Consider the following 20,317-nt stretch of genomic DNA (forward strand, 5'->3'; position numbering starts at 1 on the left):
GTGATGGAGGCCAAGTCCGTGAGTATATTTAAAGCAGAAGTTAATTGCTTCCTGATCGGTTGGGGCATCAAAGGATATGGTGAGAAGGCAGGTGTATGGGGTTGAGTGAGATCTGGGATCAGCCATGTTGGAATGGCAGAGCAGATTTGATGGGCTGAATGGCCTAATTTTGCACTATGTCTTATGGTCTTACATCATGTTATCATGTGCCTTATGTTAACTTGTATGACTTGATGTTGCACTGTGACTTGTGTTAAGCTGTGTTACGCAGTGTTATGCTGTGACCTATGATAATCTGTTTTACAGCACGATACACTGTAACTTGTGGTAACTTGTGTGACACGGTGTTAGACTGTCACTTATGTTAACTTGTGTGATGGTGCATTACACGGTGACTGTGTTAACCTGTGTGGCACCGTGTTACACTGTGACTTGTATTATCCTGCGTAACACCGCGTTACAATGTGACTTGTGTTACACCCTGTCACACTGTGCCTTGTGTTAACCTGTCTTGCACCGTTACATTTGTGACTTGTGTTAACTTGTGTTACTGTGGGTTACACTGATATTTGTGTTAACTTGTGTGGTACCATGTTACGCTGTGACTTGTGCTATCCCGTGTTACTTCATGTTGCATAGCAACTATTGTTAACCCGAATTGGGTTACACCATGTTTTGTGTTACACAGTGACTTGTGTTGATCTGTGTTACACCATGACCTGTGGTAAATTGTGTTACACTATGAAAGAGCAGAAAGGAGGTTCTCAAAATTTAAAAAAATCTGTATTTGTCATCATGTCCAGAGTCCGGATGGATCTATGCCATGGTGGACGCGTCTCTTGTACTTCACCATTCCGATGGGATCGACAGCTATGGTAGGCTTGCCTCTGGTAATCCACCGATCCACTGGGAATCTTTCCCGTGCGGAAGTTACTTGACTAATTTGAAGGATTCGCCCGTCATCATGTCAACAAATTCTGGAAAAGAAACAGGTTTGTGTGTCAGTGCAGCAGGGTTCGAAGCATCCACAGCTGCCGCTGAGTTGTTATTCCAACTACCTTGGTAGTCGATAGTGCCATCACCGTCTTTGTCCGCCTCCTTCATCATCTGTTCGGCTTCCTCTTCATTGAGGGGCTCGCCAGCGTTCATCAGAACATACCTGATGGACCACAGAAACAGCAGTCAGTGGCTGCTGTAAGCAGAGCTGCTCCCACAGAAACATGTTATTCGGCCCTCTGTGACTATGCTATCTGTGCGCTTTGTTGTACATTAACATTTTGTTATGTTACATAGAATAGCTCACAATGCTGTGTCAAACGTTTTAATCTGCTGCAAGTTCGATCTAACTCTTCCTTCCACATAATCCTCCATTTTTCAATCATCCGTGTGCCCACTTGAGATTCTTAAAGATCTCTAATGTATTTGCCTCTATCACCACCCGTGGCAGTGTATTCCACTCACCCACCACTGTCTGTTTAAAAATCCCACCCCTCCCACTCACCCACCATACTTCCTTCCAATCACCTTGAAATTATGCCGCCTTGTATTAGCCATTTCCACCCTGGTAAAAATTCTTCAGCTATCCATTTGATCATCAAGTCACCTCGGCGGATTAAAGCTGAGATGCTCAGTAATACCCACATCATTCCTGTTCTTTGGAACCAATAGACATTTCAGTATATGTTGCAGTGTACATTCCACCTCAGGCCAATGTCAGACAAGCAGTAAAGGAGTTAAGTACTGGGATCAGCAATCACCAAACGGTACACTATTTTTTCTTTTTTTCTCTCTTTTTGCACTACTTATATAATTATATATATATATATCTTATTGTAGTTTATAGTTTTTATCTATTACAATATACTGCTGCTGCAAGACAACGTATTTCACATCATATGCCAGTGATATAAAAACAGTTTCTGATTCTGATTCGATGTGAATGTGATAAATACATCAATCTGAATCTGAAGTACTGAGCAGTGTCCATTACACGGACTTTACAAAGCGGCAGGGTTTGCTATCGGAGAGAGCGCCGACGGCCGATCCTCCATCCCAGCTGCATTGGAGAGGCGAGTCTGCCCCCTGCTGGTCCGAAGCCGTAAGTGAGCCTGTCCCCCTCTGCTCCCCCGTAAAGCTGTGACTACCTGTCGGGAAGATAGTGATGTCTCTTGACATCTTTTAACCTTCGAAGATGTTCTGATATGGTCACCTCTGTGGTGGAGATGTTATCAGGAAGAAGGTACAGGAGCCTCGGGTGCCCCACCACCAAGTTCAAGAACAGTTATTACCCCTCAACCATCAGGCTCCTGAACCAGAGTGGATAACTTCACTCACCCCAACACTGAACTGATTCTACAACCTATGAACTTGATTTCAAGTACTCTACAACTCATGTTCTCAATATTATATATATTATTTTATCATATTTTCTAGATAATATACTGCATATAGAAGACAAATTGTGCAGTTTATTATTATGCATGTATATTTCTCAGTTTGTCTTCTTTTGCATAGTGGATGCTTGACAGCCTTTATTAGTGTGTAGTTTTTCATAAACTCTATCGTATTTCTTTATTTTCTTGTGAATACGTGCAAGGCATTGAATCTTAAGGTTGTATATGGTGACATATACGTACTTTGATAACAAAATTCTTGACCTTGACTGCACTCCTGCAGTGCTGCACTGGTCCGTTGGCCTGACCCTCGGGCTGGCAGACGTCTGGGCCGGTGAGCTCCACTGTGTCCAGATCCCCCTTTTTAACATTTTACTTACTTAGCGATACAGTGTGGAACAGGCATTCCTGGCCCAATTGGCTGCGCCAGTCGGCAACCCACCGATTTAACCCAGCCTAGTCACAGGACAATTTACAATGACCAATTAAACTGGTACCGTGTTTTGGAATGTGGGAGGAAACTGGAACACCCAGAGGCACCCCACACAGTTCACTGGGAAGATGTAAAACCTCCTTACAGATGGTGTCAGAATCACTGATCCATCCGGCTATGTGCTCTTATCAATATTCCTTGTGTACCCAGGCTTCCCAGTATTTCCAGTGTACCAAGGACTCCAGTATTCCCAATATTTCCAGGACACAAGGTATTCCCCATATTCCCAAGATATCCAGCCTGCTTGTTCCTGAAGCCACAGTGTTTATGTGACTGATCTTCTGGTGCGTGATGATGGTCAGGATGTTGATATTGGGACAGTCAGTGAGGGTAGGTGGTTGGGTGTTCTTCTGTTCATAGTGCACCTGCAGTATTCGGGGGAGCATGCCTTATGAGAATAGGTTGAGTGAACTCGGCCTTTTCTCCTTGGAGTGACGGAGGATGAGAGGTGACTTGATAGAGGTATACAAGATGATGAGAAGCATTGATCGTGTGGATAGTCAGAGGCTTTTTCCCAGGGCTGAAATGGCTAACACAAGAGGGCACAGTTTTAAGGTGCTTGGAAGTAGGTACAGAGGAGATGTCAGGGGTAAGTTTTGTACGCAGAGAGTGGTGAACGCGTGGAATGGGCTGCCGGCGGCAGTGGTGGAGGCAGAAACGATAGGGTCTTTTAAGAGACTCCTGGATAGGTGCATGGAGTTTAGAAAAATAGGGGGCTGTGGTAAGCCGAGGTAGTTCTAAGGTAAAGACATGTTTGGCACAGCTTTGTGGGCCGAAGGGCCTGTCTTGTGCTGTAGGTTTTCTATGTTTCTATCGACACTCTCATGGCCTTTCGGGGTGTGAATGTTGCCTTCAGCTTATCAGCCCAGATCTGTCCTTGTGTGGGCAGGCGCTGCTTTATCAGCGGGAATTGTGAGTGGATCTGGACTCACTGTTGTTTTGGTTAATGAACCTGCAGCAGAGACACTCTCACAACACAGTGGAGGAAACCTGAGGGACAATCCTTGTCCAAACGTTCTGGCCAATCTCAAGGCCCTGAGGCTACTCATCAGAAACAACAATCATCACTCCCATGTTCTCAGTGCTGCCCTCCAGTGTTGGCTCAGTGAAAGACAAGCCGGACCAGGACAACACCTCATGAACCATCAATCTACAGGCCGTGCCAGTCAGGCACTAGGGCTATATGTTTTTTGTGTGACTGTCTTTTTGTTATGGTAACGATATGTGCTGTGTGTGACTGTTGGTTCTGTGTTTGTTCCTGGAGGAAACACTGTTGGGCTGCATTCAGGTTTCTACTGACAGGAGAAGGGAAAGGTGGGACACTGGCACCTTAACACCAGTCACTTCGGGCAGATGGGGCTCATCAGCTGTAGTTGGCAGCTGATCTAGGAGAATGAAAACTCTGATCTCAAACCTCCACTGCCTTACGGCTACACCCACTCATGGGGAAGGCTTAAGGAGTAAACTCCAAGGAAAAATCCAGAGCTAGAGTCCGTGAGACAGTCCTACATTGAGTTGGCAGCTCCTGTGAGACAGCTGGTACCAAACTGTATTGGTCTCTGTCATTCCTTTGGGTTCATCTAAACTAATTCCTTCTTGCCCGCACAATGTCCATGTCCTTTCATTTCCTGCACTTTCATGTGTCAGTCTAAGAGCCTTGTGAAGACCTCCATCGTATCTGCCTCCATCACTACCCCGGCAGTGAATTCCAGGCACCCAGCACACTCTGTGTAAAAATCATGCCTCTCATATCTCCTTAATCCAGCCCCTCACCTTCAATGCAAGCCCTCTGGTATTAAACATTTCAACCCTAGGAAAAAGAAATTGTCTGTCTATACATTTTAATTCCACGTCCCATTCCCATTCCGATATGTCAATCCACGGCCTCCTTTACTGTTGAGATGAAGCCAGACTCAGGTTGGAGGAACACACCTTATATTCTGTCTGGGTAGCCTCCAACCTGATGGCATGAACATTGATTTCTCTAACTTCCATTAATGCCCCTCCTCCCCTTCTTACACCATCCCTAACTTGTTTATTTATTTATTTCTCTCTCTCTCTCTCTCTCTCTCTCTCTCTCTCTCTCTCTCTCTCTCTCTCTCTCTCTCTTTCTCTCTCTCTCTATCTCTCTCTCTCTCTTTCCCTCTCACAATAACTCCTTGCCTGTTCTCCATCTTCCTCTGGTGCCCCCCTCCCCCTTTCTTTCTTCCAAGGCCTTCCGTCCCATGATCCTCTCCCTTCTCCAGCCTCGTATCCCTTTTGCCAATCAACTTCCCAGCTCTTGGCTTCATCCCTCCCCCTCCTGTGTTGTCCTATCATTTCGGGTCTCCCCTCCCCCTCCCACTTTCAAATCTCTTACTATCTCTTTTTTCCATTAATCCTGACGAAGGGTCTCGGCCCAAAACGTCGACTGTACCTCTTCCTATAGATGCTGCCTGGCCTGCTGCGTTCACCAGCAATTTGTGTGTGTTGCTTGAATTTCCAGCATCTGTAGATTTTCTTGTGTTTGTGTCTGTCTACTCTATCTCTGTCTGTCATATTCTTACGAACCTCTATCAGATCTCTCCTCCACGTCATCCAGAGAAAACAACCCAAGTCTGTGCAACGTCTCATCATAGCACACGCCTCTAGTCCAGGCAGCATCCTGGTAAACCTCTTCTGCAATCTCTCCAAAGCCTCAACATCATTCCTATAATGGGACAGCCAGAACTGGATGCAATACTCCAGATGCGAGCTTTATAAAGGTACATTGTAACTTAAGACGTAGGAGCAGAATTAGACCAGTCAGTTCATTGAGGCTGCTCGCCAACCCCGCTCAACTCTTCCTCTCACACAACTAGAAGACACAAGTCCTTGGCTTGAAGTCCTCCCCAGAGTCACCCCCCACAGTCCAAGCCCAGGGTGTGGAGCAAACAGCATTAATTTCTGCCTCAGATCTCTGCTGTGGAGCCAGCTGACACCTGAACCATGCTGTTGTCAAAGACCTGTCATCAAGGACCTTCAGATGGACAGGGCAGTGAGAGGAGAGAGAGGGTCCCGGACAAGCAGGCCCCCCTCCTTGTGAGGACAGATGTCCCTGTACCAGGAGCCCCAGGTGGTGTGGGACTGAGATCACCTACTTCAATGTATTCCAGTCTATGTAACCCTTCAGGTCGGGGTCAAACACCAGGAAGGCCTGCTTCAATTCCTCATCCTGGTTCTTGGCCTTCTCATGGTAATCTCCCATCAGCACAAGGAAGTTGTCACAGTTAAACAGACCTTTCCCTGCCAAAGAAAACAAATGGTAAAGGGTATCAGTCTGATGTATGTAGCCATGGAGTTCCAGATTAATTCCAAGGGTTAATACTGCATTGTAAAGACCCAAGAAACATACAGACAGATAGATAACCACACACACACAGACTCATACACATATTCAGACATACAGTCTATTAGGTTCACCTGCTCATTAATGCAAATATCTAATCAGCCAATCATGTGACAGCAACTCAATGCATCAAAGCATGCAGAGGTTCATTTGTTGTTCAGACTAAACATCACAATGGGGAAGAAATGTGATCTAAATGAGTTTGTCTGTGGAATGGTTGCTGGTGCCAGATGGAGTGCTTTGAGTATCTCAGTAACTGCTGATCTCCTGGGATTTCCACACAGAACAGTTTCCAGAGTGTACAGACAATGGAGTGAAAAACAAAAAAAAACATGAATTCAGTGGCAGTTCTGTGGGTGAGAACACTCTGTTAATGAGAGAGGTCAGAGGAGAATGGCCAGACTGGTTCAAGCTGACAGGAAGGCGACAGTAACTCAAATAACCACACGTTATAACAGTGGTGTGCAGAAGACCATCTCTGAATGCACAACATATTGAATCTTGCAGTGGATGGGCTACAGCAGCAGAAGACCATGAACACACAGAAATACACTCTGTAGCCACTTTATTAGTTACAAGGGGTACACACACACACACACACACACACACAGACTCACACACACAGATACACACACTCACACTCACACACTCACACACATACACACACACAGAGACTCACACACACTCACACACAGATACACACACACACACACACAGACTCACACACTCACACACAGATGCACACAGACTCACACACAGATACACACACACACACTCTTTCCCAGTTGCACATAGCCACACACACAGACATAAACACAGACACACTTTCACTCTCTCACTCATTCACTCCCTTCTCTCTCTGTTTCCCTGATGTACGCTATCTCTACATCTTCTCAACTTCAAGTTCAGTTTATTGTCATTGAATGTATATGGCCAAACAAAACAACGTTCCTCTGGACACGTACACAGCCAAACAAAAAAATTATTCCTCCAGACGCGTGTATACAGCCAAACGAAACAAGAGGTACACACACACACACACACACACACAGTACTCCAATGTATCAGACACGATGCTGGATGCCATTGACTGCGCTTCCTTCGCTGGGTAACGATGATGGGGAGACTCTTTCCCAAGGTGCCTGGATGAAGTTGACACGCTGAGGGACAAGAATCAATTCTCTCTGGCCAACAGTGACCAGGGCAGATATGACCAGTTGTTTCTCCAAAACATGGCAGACAGGAACAATGGGCTCAGTTTGAATCACAGCCTGACCCAAAAAGGTCTTTGACTTCAAACGTTAATTGTTTCTCTCTCTGCTGCTGCCTGAGTTACTGCGTCTTTCCAGCATGTTGTATTTGACTGTGGTTTGGGCCAGAGCCAGGGATTTTGGATCTGACTCTAGTCTGGGGAAGACTGCAGAATTCCTTCTTCACAGAGTTTCCCAAATAGAAGCCATTCCTCTCTCCTTGCCCAGAGAGATTACTTCTTTGAACCCGGACCTAACTATGGAAGCAGCTGTATGTGTCCCCATGGGCACAGACCCAGCTCTCTGGGTGTCTCATTCAGCAGTTTAACCTATCACTTAAAAATGGCAGATGGAATTGAATGCAGGCAAGTGAGTTGCACTTCACGAGGACCAACCAGGGTAGGCCATACACCGTGAGTGGAGTCTGGTAGAACAAAGAGATATGGGAATACAGGTCCATGATTCATTGAAAGTGGTGTTGCAGGTTGATAAGGTGACTAAGAAAGCTTTAGGCTCATTGGTCTTCATAAATCAAAAGTATTGAATGTAGGAGATGGGATGTTATGGTGAATTTGTATAAGGCTTAGGTGAGGCCTAATCTGGAATATTGTGTGCAGTTTTGGTCACCTGCCTACAGGAAAGATGTAAATAACGCTGAAAGAGTACAGAGGAAATTTACAAGGATGTTGCTGGGTCTGGAGGACCTGAGTTATATGGAAAGATTGAATAGGTTAGGACTTTATTCCTTGGAATGTAGAAGGTTGAGAGGAGATTTGATAGAGGTATGCAAAATTATAAGGGGTATAGTTAAGGTAAATGTAAACAGGTTTTTTCCATTGAGGTTGGGTGGAACTACAACCAGACATTGTGGGTTAAGGGTGAAAGGTGAAAAGTTTAAGGGGGAACATGAGGGGAAACTTCTTCACTCAGAGGGTCATGAGAGTGTGGAACGAGCTCCCAGTGCAAGTGGTGCATGCAAGCTCGATTTCAATGTTTAAGAGAAGTTTGTTTGGGTACATTAATTCAAGGCTATGGTCCCAGTGCAAGGTGATGCGAGTGGGCAGTTTAAATGGTTCAGCATAGACTAGATGGACCAAAGGGCCTGCTTCTGTGCTGTATTTTTCTAAGGTGCTATGACTCTAAATCACAAACATGAGAGATTCTGCAGATGCTGGAAATTCAGTACAGCACACACAAAACGCTAGAGGAACAGCAGGTCAGGCAGCATCTATAGAAAGGAATAAACAGTTGACCTTTCAAGCCAAGATCCTCAATGAGGGCTGGAAAGGAAAGGGAAATATGCCTGAAGAAGAAGAAGAAGAAGAAGATGGGGGAAGGGAAGGAGGACAAGCTGGTAGGTGATAGGTGTGACCAGGTGAGGTAGAAGGAGGTGAGTGTCGCAGAGGGGTTGGAAGCCAGACCAGTGTGTGGTAAACTTCATGTTCTCCTGGCTTGTTAATGAGATGGACCTTTCATGGCCAGAGAGGAGGATTTCTCACCCTCTTTGTCAACGTCCTTGGCCATCTGTGCCAGCTCCCGTTTGGTGATGTTGATGCCCAGCAGGCTCATCAGTTTGGCTAAGTCGTCTGTCTTCACCAAGCCATTCCCTTCTTCATCAAACATCTCAAACACACCCTTGTACTCGTCCAGGAGCTCAGGGGGCAGTGTGCCAGGCTGGAGGGGACAGAAACACATCAAAAAACTGTCAAAATGCCATCCGGTATGGAGGGGCCAGAGCACAGGATCAGAAAAATCTGCAGAAGGTTGTAAACTCAGCCAGCTCCATCATCATGGGCACTAGCCTCCCCAGCACTGAGGACATCTTTAAATGGTGATGCCTTAAAAAGACCCCCATCACCCATCACATATCCTCTTCTAATTGCTACTGTCGAGGATGAGGTACAAGAGGCTGAAGGCCCACACTCAACATTTTAGGAACAGCTTTTTCCCCTCCACCATCAGATTTCTGAATGTCCATTTTGCTAACCTTAGCTTTCTAGCAGATTTTTACTGCTAATGCTGCAGAGCATTTCATTTAGTGGCTTTCTGTAAAAGCAGTGTGTCCTGTTGGTGGAATGGTTTGGTTTCGGCTAAGATAACGGAATATGATTTTCAATTTAGGAATGTTGTGTCAGCCAAACAGGATGGGGTGGAACTAGGAGAAGGTTCTAGAGAGAGCTGGGTGGAATGAGATTTTTGACAGCCACTATCACAAATCTCCTTTGTGAAGTTTGTGGGTTTTTTTGGTGAGAGCTGTGGAGAGGACAGGAGGGAGTTGCTGTTGCATGGAAGTGCTTTATGCAGATGAAAGGCTCCAAGGAGGAAGGGCCAGTATTCCCAGGAGAGAGCCCATTGGTTTAAGATGGTTTTTGAGCAAAGTAGGAATGTGGTGTGTGCTTTCAAACAGACCGTAGGTCCAGCATGTGAGTAAAAAGAACAACTTCAACTTTATGTGCACACTTGAACTGGGTTAACTGAAATTGGGCTCTTTTTTTCTTTTCTTTTTTCCTGCTAACCGTTCCATAAAGCTGAAATTTGTGAGTATGTTTTCTTTATAATTTTATGCAGTGTACAATCTATTATTTCTTGTTCACAATTGTGTATGGGCAGTACTTACACAGCATAAGCTCAAATCAAAGTTTCTTTAATCAGCACATTACGATGTTCCTGTTTGGCTGAACCCCAAATCATACCGACCCTAGACATATATTGTTTGTGAAAGGTGGCCTCGTCTGGGTCCTGTGGCTGTTAGAGCCAGCTCACGAGCTAAGTTTGCATACCAGCTCGGTGAGGAGTTTACAAAGATATAGTGGGATAGGTCCTTCTTGATCTTCAAGCTGCACTGCCCCAGCAACCCTGAACAACTCCTGATTTAACCCTAGCCTAATCACAGGACAATTTACAATGTGCAATTAGCCCATCTGGTAAGTCTTTGGACTGTGGGAGGAAACAGTAGCAGCCAAAGAAAACCAACACATCCTATGGGGAAGCGGCTTACAGTACGATGCAGGAACTGAAATCTGAATTCCAGTACCCCAAGCTGTAATAGCAGCATGCTAACCTCTATGCAGCCATGACATTGACTAAGTTAAATTGTTATCAATATTCCTTGTCATAAACAAGTGAGCAGTAAGGTTCTTGTTAGCCCGCGAGTTAATCAAGAGAAACAGTGTGTACAAGATTCTCTAAAGGTTAAATCACAGATTGGGATGGTGGTGAGGAGGGGACTTGGGAGTCCTCAATACAAGGTTCTCTAAAGGGACTTGTGCAGAATTCCCTAAAGGTTAACTTGCAGGTTGAGTCAGAGGTAAGGAAGGCAAATGCAATGTTAGCATTCATTTCAAGAGGACTAGAGTACAAAAGCAAGGATGTAATGCTGAGGTTTTATAAGGCATTGGTCAGATGGCCTTTGGAGTATTGTCAGCAGTATTGGGCCCCTTATTTAAGGAAAAGTGTTGTCCAAGGCACTGGAGAGGGATCCAGAGGAGGTTCACAGGAATGATCCTGGGAATCAAAGGGTTAACGTATGACAAGCATTTGATGACTCTGAGCCTGTACTTGTTGAAGTTTTGAAGAATGAGTAGGGGGTCTCATTGAAACTTATCAAATATTGGAAGGCATAGATAGAATGGGCGTGGAGAACATCAAAGGTTCAAAGGTTCAACTTAAAGATGTTTCCTGTAGTGGGAGAATCTAGGATCAGAGGGCACAGCTTCAACATAGAGGGACATCCCATTAGAACAGAGAATAGGAAGAATTTCTTTAGCTAGAGTGTGGTGAACCTGTGTAAGTCATTGCCACAGGCAGGTGTGGAGGCCAAGTCACTGGCTATATTTAAGACGGAAGTTGATAGGTTCTTGATTAGTTGAGTGTCAAAGATTACAGGGCAAATGGAGTTGACAGGAATAATACATCAGCCATGATGGAATGGCAGAGTAGACTTGATGGGCCAAATAATCTAATTCTCTCCAATGTCTTATGGTCTAATTAGGCACTACAATAACCTGGCCTGAAAAATGTACTTGAAAAATATCACAGGCAAATGACGTCTGGCGGTCCAGCCAGTGGTGGAAGCAGTTCACAGTAAGGAGGTTTCTCGCAGGTCAACAGGAGCAGCTCAGAGAGGAGTGAATAAAAGTACCGAAGGGACAAGCAGAGCGGTCATTGTTGGGCAGCCATTGGTGGACGTGGGTCAGAGGAGAGAATGGGAGTATCAGGCTTTGACTCGGAAGAGGCATTGGGTCTGGGTAGGATTCTTTCAAGTTCCCCTTTTTATTTCTTACTGTGTCAGGGGTAATTAGTGTAATTTAAATGGCTGTTGCCCGTTCTTCATTCCAGATGTTGGAGACCTGGGAGACCCAGAGTCCCAGGGAACTACATCTGCATGAAGTTCATCCAGCTGCAGCTCCTTGAAGACCATGTTAGGGATCTGGAGCACCTTGGGCTTCTACAGAAGGGTGAAGAGGACATTGATCAAAATTACAGGGAAGTTGTCACCCCCAAAATTGCAGAAGGTGGGTAGCTGGGTGACTGTCAGGAGAAGAAATGGGAAAGTGAATTGGCAGTCAGCACAGAGCACCCACTGTGGCCATTCCCCTCAATAATAAATATACTGCTCTGGATACTGTTGTGGGGGATGACCTCCCAGGGAAATGCCACGGAGACCAGATTACTGGCACTGAGTATGGGTTTGTGGTGCAGCAGGGGAAGAGGGAGAAGAGGAGAGCGGTAATGACTGAAGACTCAATCGTCAGAGGAACACACAGGAGTTTCTGTGGACCTGAACACGAAACCCAGATGGTATGTTGCTTCCCAGGTGCCAGAGTCAGGGACATCTAGGATGGTGTCCACAACATTTTGGAGAGGGAGGGAGAGCGGTCAGATGTCTTGGTTCATATTGGAACCAATGACATGGGAAGGAAAAGCAATGAGGTCCTCAGGACAGAATTTAGAGAGCGAGGTGAAAGCCGAGAAGCAGGACCTCTAGAGTAACACTTTCAGGATTGCTACCTGTACTACGTACTAGTGAGGGTAGAAACAGGATGATTTGGCAGATAAATATGTGGCTGAGAAGATGGTGCAGGTAGCAGGGCTTCAGGTTCTTGGATCATTGGAATCTCTTCTGGGGGAAGTATGACCTGTACAAAAGGGACTGGTTGCACCTGAAACTGATGGGGACCAATATTCCCTCGGGCAAGTTTGTTAGAGCTATTCGAGATGGTTTAAACTAATTTGGCAGTGGGGTGGGAATCAGACTAAAGGGACTCAGGATATGGTGGATGTTAAAAAAGCAAAGATAGCATGCAGTCAGGCTGTCAGGAAGGGCAGGCAGATGATAGGACAAAATTGCAGCCAGCAGGGTGAGTATCAGTGCATTGGGGATGCAGAATCAAAAAGGGTAGCAAATTCAGTACTCAAAGTGTTGTATCTCAATGCACGGAGTATAAGAAATAAAGTGGATGATCTTGTTGCACTATTACAGACTGTCAGGTATGATGTTATGGCCATCACTGAATCGTGGCTGAAGGATGGTTGTAGTTGGGAGCTGAATGTCCAAGGTTACACATTGTATCAGAAGGATAGGAAGATAGGTGGGGGGGGGTGTGGCTCTGCTGGTAAAGAGTGGCATCAAATCAGTAGAATAATGTGACATGTGACATTTTTGTGGGTTGAGTTAAGAAACTGCAAGGGTAAAAGGACCCTGATGGCAGTTATATACAGGCCTTCCAACAGTAGCTGGGATGTGGACTACAGAATACTACAGGAAACTGAAAATGGTGTGTCAAAAGGGCAATGTTATGATAGTCATAGGAGACTTTAGCATGCAGGTAGATTGGGAAAATCAGGTTGGTAATGAGTCTCAGGAGAGTGAATTTGTTGAATGCCTATGAAGTGGCTTTTTAGAGCAGTTTGTCATGGAGCCTACTAGGGGATCAACTTTATTGGATTGGGTGTTATGTAATGAATTGGGGGGATTAGGAAGCCTAAGCTAAAGGAACCCTTAGGAGGCAGTGATCACAATATGATTGAGTTCATCTTGAAATTTGATAAGGAGAAAGTAAAGTCTCCCTACATAGTCGTGTTTCAGTGGAGTAAAGGAAATTACAGTGGTAAAAGAAAGGAGTTGGCCAAAGTAACCTGGAAGAAAATGCTGGCAGGGATGATAGCAGAGCAGCAATGGCTTGAGTTTTCTGGGGAAAATGAGAAAGGTGCAGGATAAATATATATAAAAAAACAAAGAAATACTCAAATAGCAAAATAGTACAACCATGGCTGACAAGGGAAGTCAAAGCTATTATAAAAGCAAAAGAGAGGGCACACCACAAAGCAAAATTAGTGGGAAGATAGAGGATTGAGAAGCTTTTGCAGAAAGTAACAAAAAGAATCGTTATGAGGGAAAAGATACAATATGAAAGCAAGCTAGCAAACAATATCAAGGTGGACAAAAAATGCTTTTTCAAGTAAATAAAAATAGAGTGAGAGATAGAGTGGATATAGAACCACTAGTAAATGAGGCAGGAGAAAAATAACAAGGGAGAAGGAGATGGCAGATGAACTAAGTGAGTTTTTCGCATCAGCTTTCACAGTGGAAGACACTAGCAATGAGCCAGGTGTTAAAGGTGTGAGGGAAGAGAAGTGAGTGCAGTTACTATCACAAAGGAGCAGGTGCTCAAAAAGCTGAAAGACCTAAAGGTACATAAGTCACTCGGACCAGAAGAACTACAGCCTAGGGTTCTGAAAGAGGTAGAGCTAGAGATTGTGGAGGCATTAATAAGTGATCTTTCAAGAATCATTGAACTCTGGCATGGTTCTGGAAGACTGGAAAATCGTAAATGTCACTCCACTCTTTAAGAAAGGAGGGAAGCAGCAGAAAGGAAATTATAAACCAATGAGGCTGACCTCAGTGGTTGGGAAGATGTTGGAGTCCATTGTTAAGGATGGGATGATGGAGTACTTGGTGACACAGAACAAGATAGGACAAAGTCAACACGTTTCCTTAAGGGAAAATCTTGCTCGACGAACCTGTTGGAATTCTTTGAGGAGATTACATTTAGGATAGATAAAGGAGATGTAATGGATGTTATATATTTGGATTTTCAGAAGGCCTTTGACAAGGTACCACCCATAAAGCTGCTTGCCAAGTTAAGAGCCCATGTTATTACAGGAAAGTTACTGGCATGGTGAGAGTATTGGCTGATTGGTAGGAGGCAGCGGGTGGGAAGAAAAAGATCCTTTTCTGTTTGGCTTCCAGTAACTGGCAGTGTTCTTCATGGGTTGGTGTTGGGACCGCTTCTTTTTATGCTGTATATCAATGATTTGGATGATGGAATAGATAGTTTTGTTGCCAAGTTTGCAGATGATACGAAGATTGGAGGTGGGGCAGGTAGTGTTGAGAAAACAGGAAGGCTCCAGAAGGACTTAGACAGATTAGAAGAATGGGCAAAAAAGTGGCAAATGAAATAACACATTGGAAAATGCATGGTCTTGCATTTTGGCAGTAGAAATAAATGTGCAGACTATTTTCTAAACGGAGAAAATCCAAAAATCTGTGATACAAAGGGACTTGGGAGTCCTTGTGCAGAACACCCTGAAGATTAACTTGCAGGTTGAGTCAGTGGTGAGGAAGGCAAATGCAATGTTAGCATTCATTTCAAGAGGTCTAGAGTACAGCAACAGGGATGTGATGCTGAGGCTTTATAAGGACAGTCGACAATATCATCACAGAGTAAAGCAAAACATCTCAGCTGTCTGTTCAGGGTTGTAATGACTCCTGTTAGATTGTATACAGAGAGGGAGGGGAGCAGTCTGGAAGAAGATGCAGAGGGGGAGGGAAGGGGACTGTCTATAAGAAGATGCAGAGGGGGAGGGAAGGGGACGGTCTATAAGAAGATGCAGAGGGGGAGGGAAGGGGACGGTCTATAAGAAGATGTTGAGGGGGAGGGAAGAGGACGGTCTATAAGAAGATGTCGAGGGGGAGGGAAGGAGACGGTCTATAAGAAGATGTCGAGGGGGAGGGAAGAGGACGGTCTATAAGAAGGTGCAGAAGGGGAGGGAGGGGGGTCAGTCTGGAAGGCCGTGCAGACGAAGGAGGGAGGGGGTCTGTCTGGAAAAGGGGGATGGGGAAGGGATCAGTTTAGAAGAAGGGGGAGGGGTCAGCCTTGAAGAAGATGCAGAGGGGGAGGGAAGGTGTAGAGGAGGAACGGAGAGGAGGGGAGTCAGTCTGGAAAAGGTGCAGGGGGGCAGGGCGTCAGTCTGGAAAAAGATGGGGAGGCAGAGGAGCTCTGTCCGGAAGCAGGTGCAGAGGGGGAGGGGAGGGGAGGGAAGGAGGTTCAGTCTAGAAAGAGCAGTGGAGGAGGGTAGGGGATCAGTCTGGAAGAATGTACTGAAAGGGAGGGGGTCAGGATAGAAGAAGGTGCATGGGGGGGTAGTCTAGAGAAGGTGCAGAGGGGGTGGGGGTCAGTCTAGAAGAAGGTGCATCCATAAAATTGGGAATTTGCAACCACTCTTCAGTGTTGAAAACATGGAAATGAAGATGATGCATACAGAGCAAGGTTTAGAGGTTGGGGCAGAGCTGACAACTCATGGTAGTCTGTGAGTTTCTAGACAAGGCAGGAGACCCAAGGGATTGCTGTTCACTGGCACTGTAACCCTGGAGAGCTTCTCCCAAACTAGATCTGTCCAAACGGGGGCTCCCACTGACCGGGACATCGAAATGTGTGCCACTGGGCAAATGGTCATCACTTGACCTGTATTTTACCACATACTAAAACCGCAGAGCATCTTACACTCATGAACTTAATGTAGACGCTCAGCCTAACCCTGCACCCTAGACATCAGCCAGATTGGTTCCCCACACTCAACAGCTTCTACCCTTCTGCCATCAGATTTCTGAACGGATAATGAACCCATGAACACTAACTCATTATTTTGACTCTCTTTTTGCACTATTTACTGTATTTCATTAAATACAATTTTTATAAATAAATATTTATTGTAACTTATAGTAGTTTTATGTATTGCACTGTACTGCTACTGTAAAACAATAAATTTCATGACGTATGTCAGTGAATTTATTTCATTGTATTTAGAGATACAATGCCATTTGGCCTAATGAGCTGCAACATCCAACAACCCATCAACTTAACCCTTGATTAATCACAGACAATTTACAATGACTTATTAACCTATTAATTGGTACACCTTTGGACTGTGGAACGAATCCGGAACTCCTGGAAGAAACTCATGCGATCACTGGGCCGGGGGGGTGGGGGGTGGGAATCGTACAAACTCCTTACAGACAGCACCGAAACTGACCTCCAAACTCTGATGGCCCAAGCTGCAATAGTGTTTCACTAACCACTATGCTACACAGTGCCCACCTGATTCTGATTCTGATTCTAATTCGCAGTTGTACCTCATTTTGTGCTTCATTTCGTCTGCTCCTTTTCCTACACGTAGAGAAGTTTTGCATTTAATACAATAGGTAGATGCAAATTCAATTTTCCGAGAACACGTGCAAACATTTCAGGGCAACAACTAAACTCCACTGCCAGAAACAGTTGCATCAAAGTTCTGTAGTCCCAATGTAAAGTGCCACATCAATAATATATCACTGTTCCAATCTACATGATTAAACAGACATGGAAGACAAGGAACTTCTTCCATCGGTCGTTTATAACCACATAAATCGCTGATATTCTGTTCAGATGTTACTCACCATGGTGAGGGAAGGGCAGGACCTGTGGCAGATATCTGTCCTGATCCTCAGTTGGACTAATACAGCCGCAACACAGACACAACTTTTACATTATTGAAGAGAGTAATCTCTCAATGCCCAGGGGTTTAAAAGTTAAACCTGCCTTTTATGGTTTGACAGAGTCTCTCAACAGATCTATTCCTGGATGGTGCGCACAGATTTTCAAATGTGAGTTTTCATGTAGTGATTTCCCTGTGAAAAATCTAAAACAGAGAATAGAATCACACTTGAAGTGGTGTTTGTATTAAGGTTAAGCTGTGTATGTCAGAGCTCTGCAACTCATCTTCTCTGTATTTAGTATTTCATTTCCACAATTTTACAGTAGTTGCTTATGTATAGTTTTTCATAAATTCTATTGCATTTAATTTTTCTTGTGAATGCCTCCAAGAAACTGAATCTTAGGGCATTATATGGTAACATATATGTATTTTGATAATATATTTACTTTGATTTGGAAGAGGTTAGGAGGAATTCTTTAGCTAGAGAGTTGTGAATCTGTGGAATTTATTGCCACAGACAGCTGTGGGGGCCAAATCATTGGGTATATTTAAAGCAGAAATTGATAGGTTCTTGATTAGTAAGGGTGTCAAAGATTATGGGGAGAAAGCAGAAGAATGGGGTTAAAAGGGATATTAAATCAGCCATGTTGGAATGACAGAGCATGCTTGATGGGCTGAATGGCCTAATTCTGCTCCTATGTCTTATGGTCCAAAGGTCTTTGGCCTATTGGAGTTTATGCTAATTGCCAAATCTGTTTGCGTTCATTACTGATTAGAAGATGGACATTTCTTTCCTTTAATCTGTTCCAGTTTCTTTCAATTTCTTTTGATCTTTTCTGAGAAACCCCTTTAAGACAAGCTCAGAAATTTTCCACGCTGAGATTTATATTGTAAATGTCAGCAGTGACTGTTTGGAAAGGAAGAAACAACAGCCAGTACTGGAATGGCTCTGGGAGTGAGACATGGATCTTCAGAAGCAATTAGGCAGGAATGACTCCGGGAACCATTAGCCAATATTTCAAAACAAAATTGCTCTGGGATTGTTTCTGTCTTGCCTTAAAGGAGACATAATCTGCGCAATCAAATGAAAGATAAAATGCTACAAAAGTGGAAATCAAAGATCTAGCATTTGGGCCATACCTCTCCGAAAAACTCGCCTCTATGTAATTATCTAAATGCCTCTTAAACATTGCAATTATAGCCACCTCAAACACCTTTCTCTGGCCACTCATTGTAGGTACTCACTGTCCATTTTGTTAAGAAGTTACCTTTCAGGTCTCTTTGAAATCTCTCCCCTCTTATCTTGTATCTGTGCCCTCTCGTTTTGGACTCCCCAACTCTGGGGAAAAGACGGTGACCTTATCCACTCTCCTCATGATTTTATAAACTTTGAGGTCATCCCTCATTTTCCTGCACTCCAGAGAATAAAGATAGTGAGGCTAACCTCTCCCTATGACTCAGACCTTCTATTCCAGGCAGAAACCTCGTAAATCTCACAAAATGCTGGAGGAACTCAGCAGGTCAGGCGGCATCTATGGAAAAGAGTAAACGGTCGACGTTTTGGGCCGAGACTTCTGTGTATGTCGCTTTGGATTTCCAGCATCTGCAGATTTTCTCATGTTAGTAATCCTTGTAAATCTCTTCTGTACCCTCTCCTATAACTAAAACTATACACAATACACCATGTACAGACTCACTAATGACTATTATAGACCATAAGACAGAATTAGTCCATTCGGCTCATTGACTCTGCTCCTCCATACAATCATGGCTGATTCAGCTTGGTTTCCTTAAGGAGAATTTTGCCTGACAGATCTGTTGGAATTCTTTGAGAAAGTAACAGGCAGGATAGACAAGGAGAGTCAGTGGATGTTGTTTATTTGGATTTTCAGGTGGCCTTTGACAAGGTGCTGCACATGAGGCTGCTTAACAAGATAAGAGCCCAAGGTATTACAGGAAAGATACTAACATGGATAGAAGATTGGCTAACTGCCAACAGGCAAAGAGTGGGAATAAAGGGGACCTTTCTCTGGTTGGCTGCCAGTGACTAGCGGTGATCCACAGTGGTCAGTGGTGGGATCGCTTCTTTTTACATTATATGTCAATGATATGGATGATGGAAGTGATGGCGTTGTGGCCAGGTTTGCAGACATTATGAAGATAGGTGGAGGGGCAAGTAGTGTTGAGGAAGCAGGGAGTCTCCAAAAGGACTTAGATAGATTGGAAGAACGGGTGACAGATGGAAGGTGGCAGATGGAATATAGTGCAGACAAATGTATGGTCAAGCACTTTGCTAAGAGGAGTAAAGGTCTAGACTATTTTCTAAATGGAGAAAATACAAAAATCAAAGGTGCAAAGGTGGGAGTCGTCGTGCAGGATCCCCTAAAGATTAACTTGCAGTCAGAGTCAGTGGTAAGGAAGGCAAGTGCAATGTTTGCATTCATTTTGAGAGGACTAGAATAGAAAAAGAATTTCAGGATGTTTATTGCATACATTTCTCTGACATTAAATGTACCTTTTGAAACCTATAAAAGCAAGGATGTAATGCTAAGGTTTCATAAGGCACTGGTCAGACTGCATGGCGTATTGTGAGCAGTGTTGGGCCCCTTTTCCAAGAAAAGATGTGCTGGCATCAGGGACGATCCAGAGGAGGTTCAGGAGAATTATTCCAGGAATGAAAGGCTTAACATATGAGGAGTGTGTGATGGCTCCCAGCTTGTACTCGCTGGATTTCAGAAGAACGAGGTTGGTGTGATGGATCTCATTGAAACCTACCAAATATTGAAAGGCCAAAAGAGAGTGGATGTTGAGAGGATGTTTCCAATAGTCTAGGACTAGAGACCACATCCTCCGAACAGAGGGTGTCCACTTAGAATAGAGATGCTTCAGCCAGAGGGTAGTGAATCTGTGGAATTGATTGCCACAGATGACCACGGAGGCCGTCATTGGGTATATTTAAAGCAGCAGTTGATAGGTTCTTGATAATAAATCAGCCATGATGAAAATCCATTCAATGGGCCAAGTGGCCCATTTGGGCTCCAAGACTTATGGACTGTAA

The 20,317-nt window shown here is 44.5% G+C and overlaps 1 protein-coding gene across 1 annotated transcript; it reads right to left on the reverse strand.

Moving 5' to 3' along the window:
- Positions 1-767: 767 nt before the first annotated feature.
- Positions 768-17,329, reverse strand: LOC134337837 (calglandulin-like). The gene is made up of 5 exons (XM_063033134.1): positions 17,222-17,329; positions 9,003-9,177; positions 6,006-6,150; positions 1,059-1,159; positions 768-977 (listed from the first exon to the last, which is right to left on the reverse strand). The coding sequence occupies exons 1-5, from the start codon at positions 17,222-17,224 to the stop codon at positions 931-933; spliced, it is 471 nt and encodes a 156-aa protein (XP_062889204.1). The 5' UTR covers positions 17,225-17,329; the 3' UTR covers positions 768-930.
- Positions 17,330-20,317: the final 2,988 nt, after the last annotated feature.

Source organism: Mobula hypostoma, chromosome 25 (assembly GCF_963921235.1).
Source record: "Mobula hypostoma chromosome 25, sMobHyp1.1, whole genome shotgun sequence".
In the NCBI taxonomy this organism is placed as follows: domain Eukaryota; kingdom Metazoa; phylum Chordata; class Chondrichthyes; order Myliobatiformes; family Myliobatidae; genus Mobula; species Mobula hypostoma.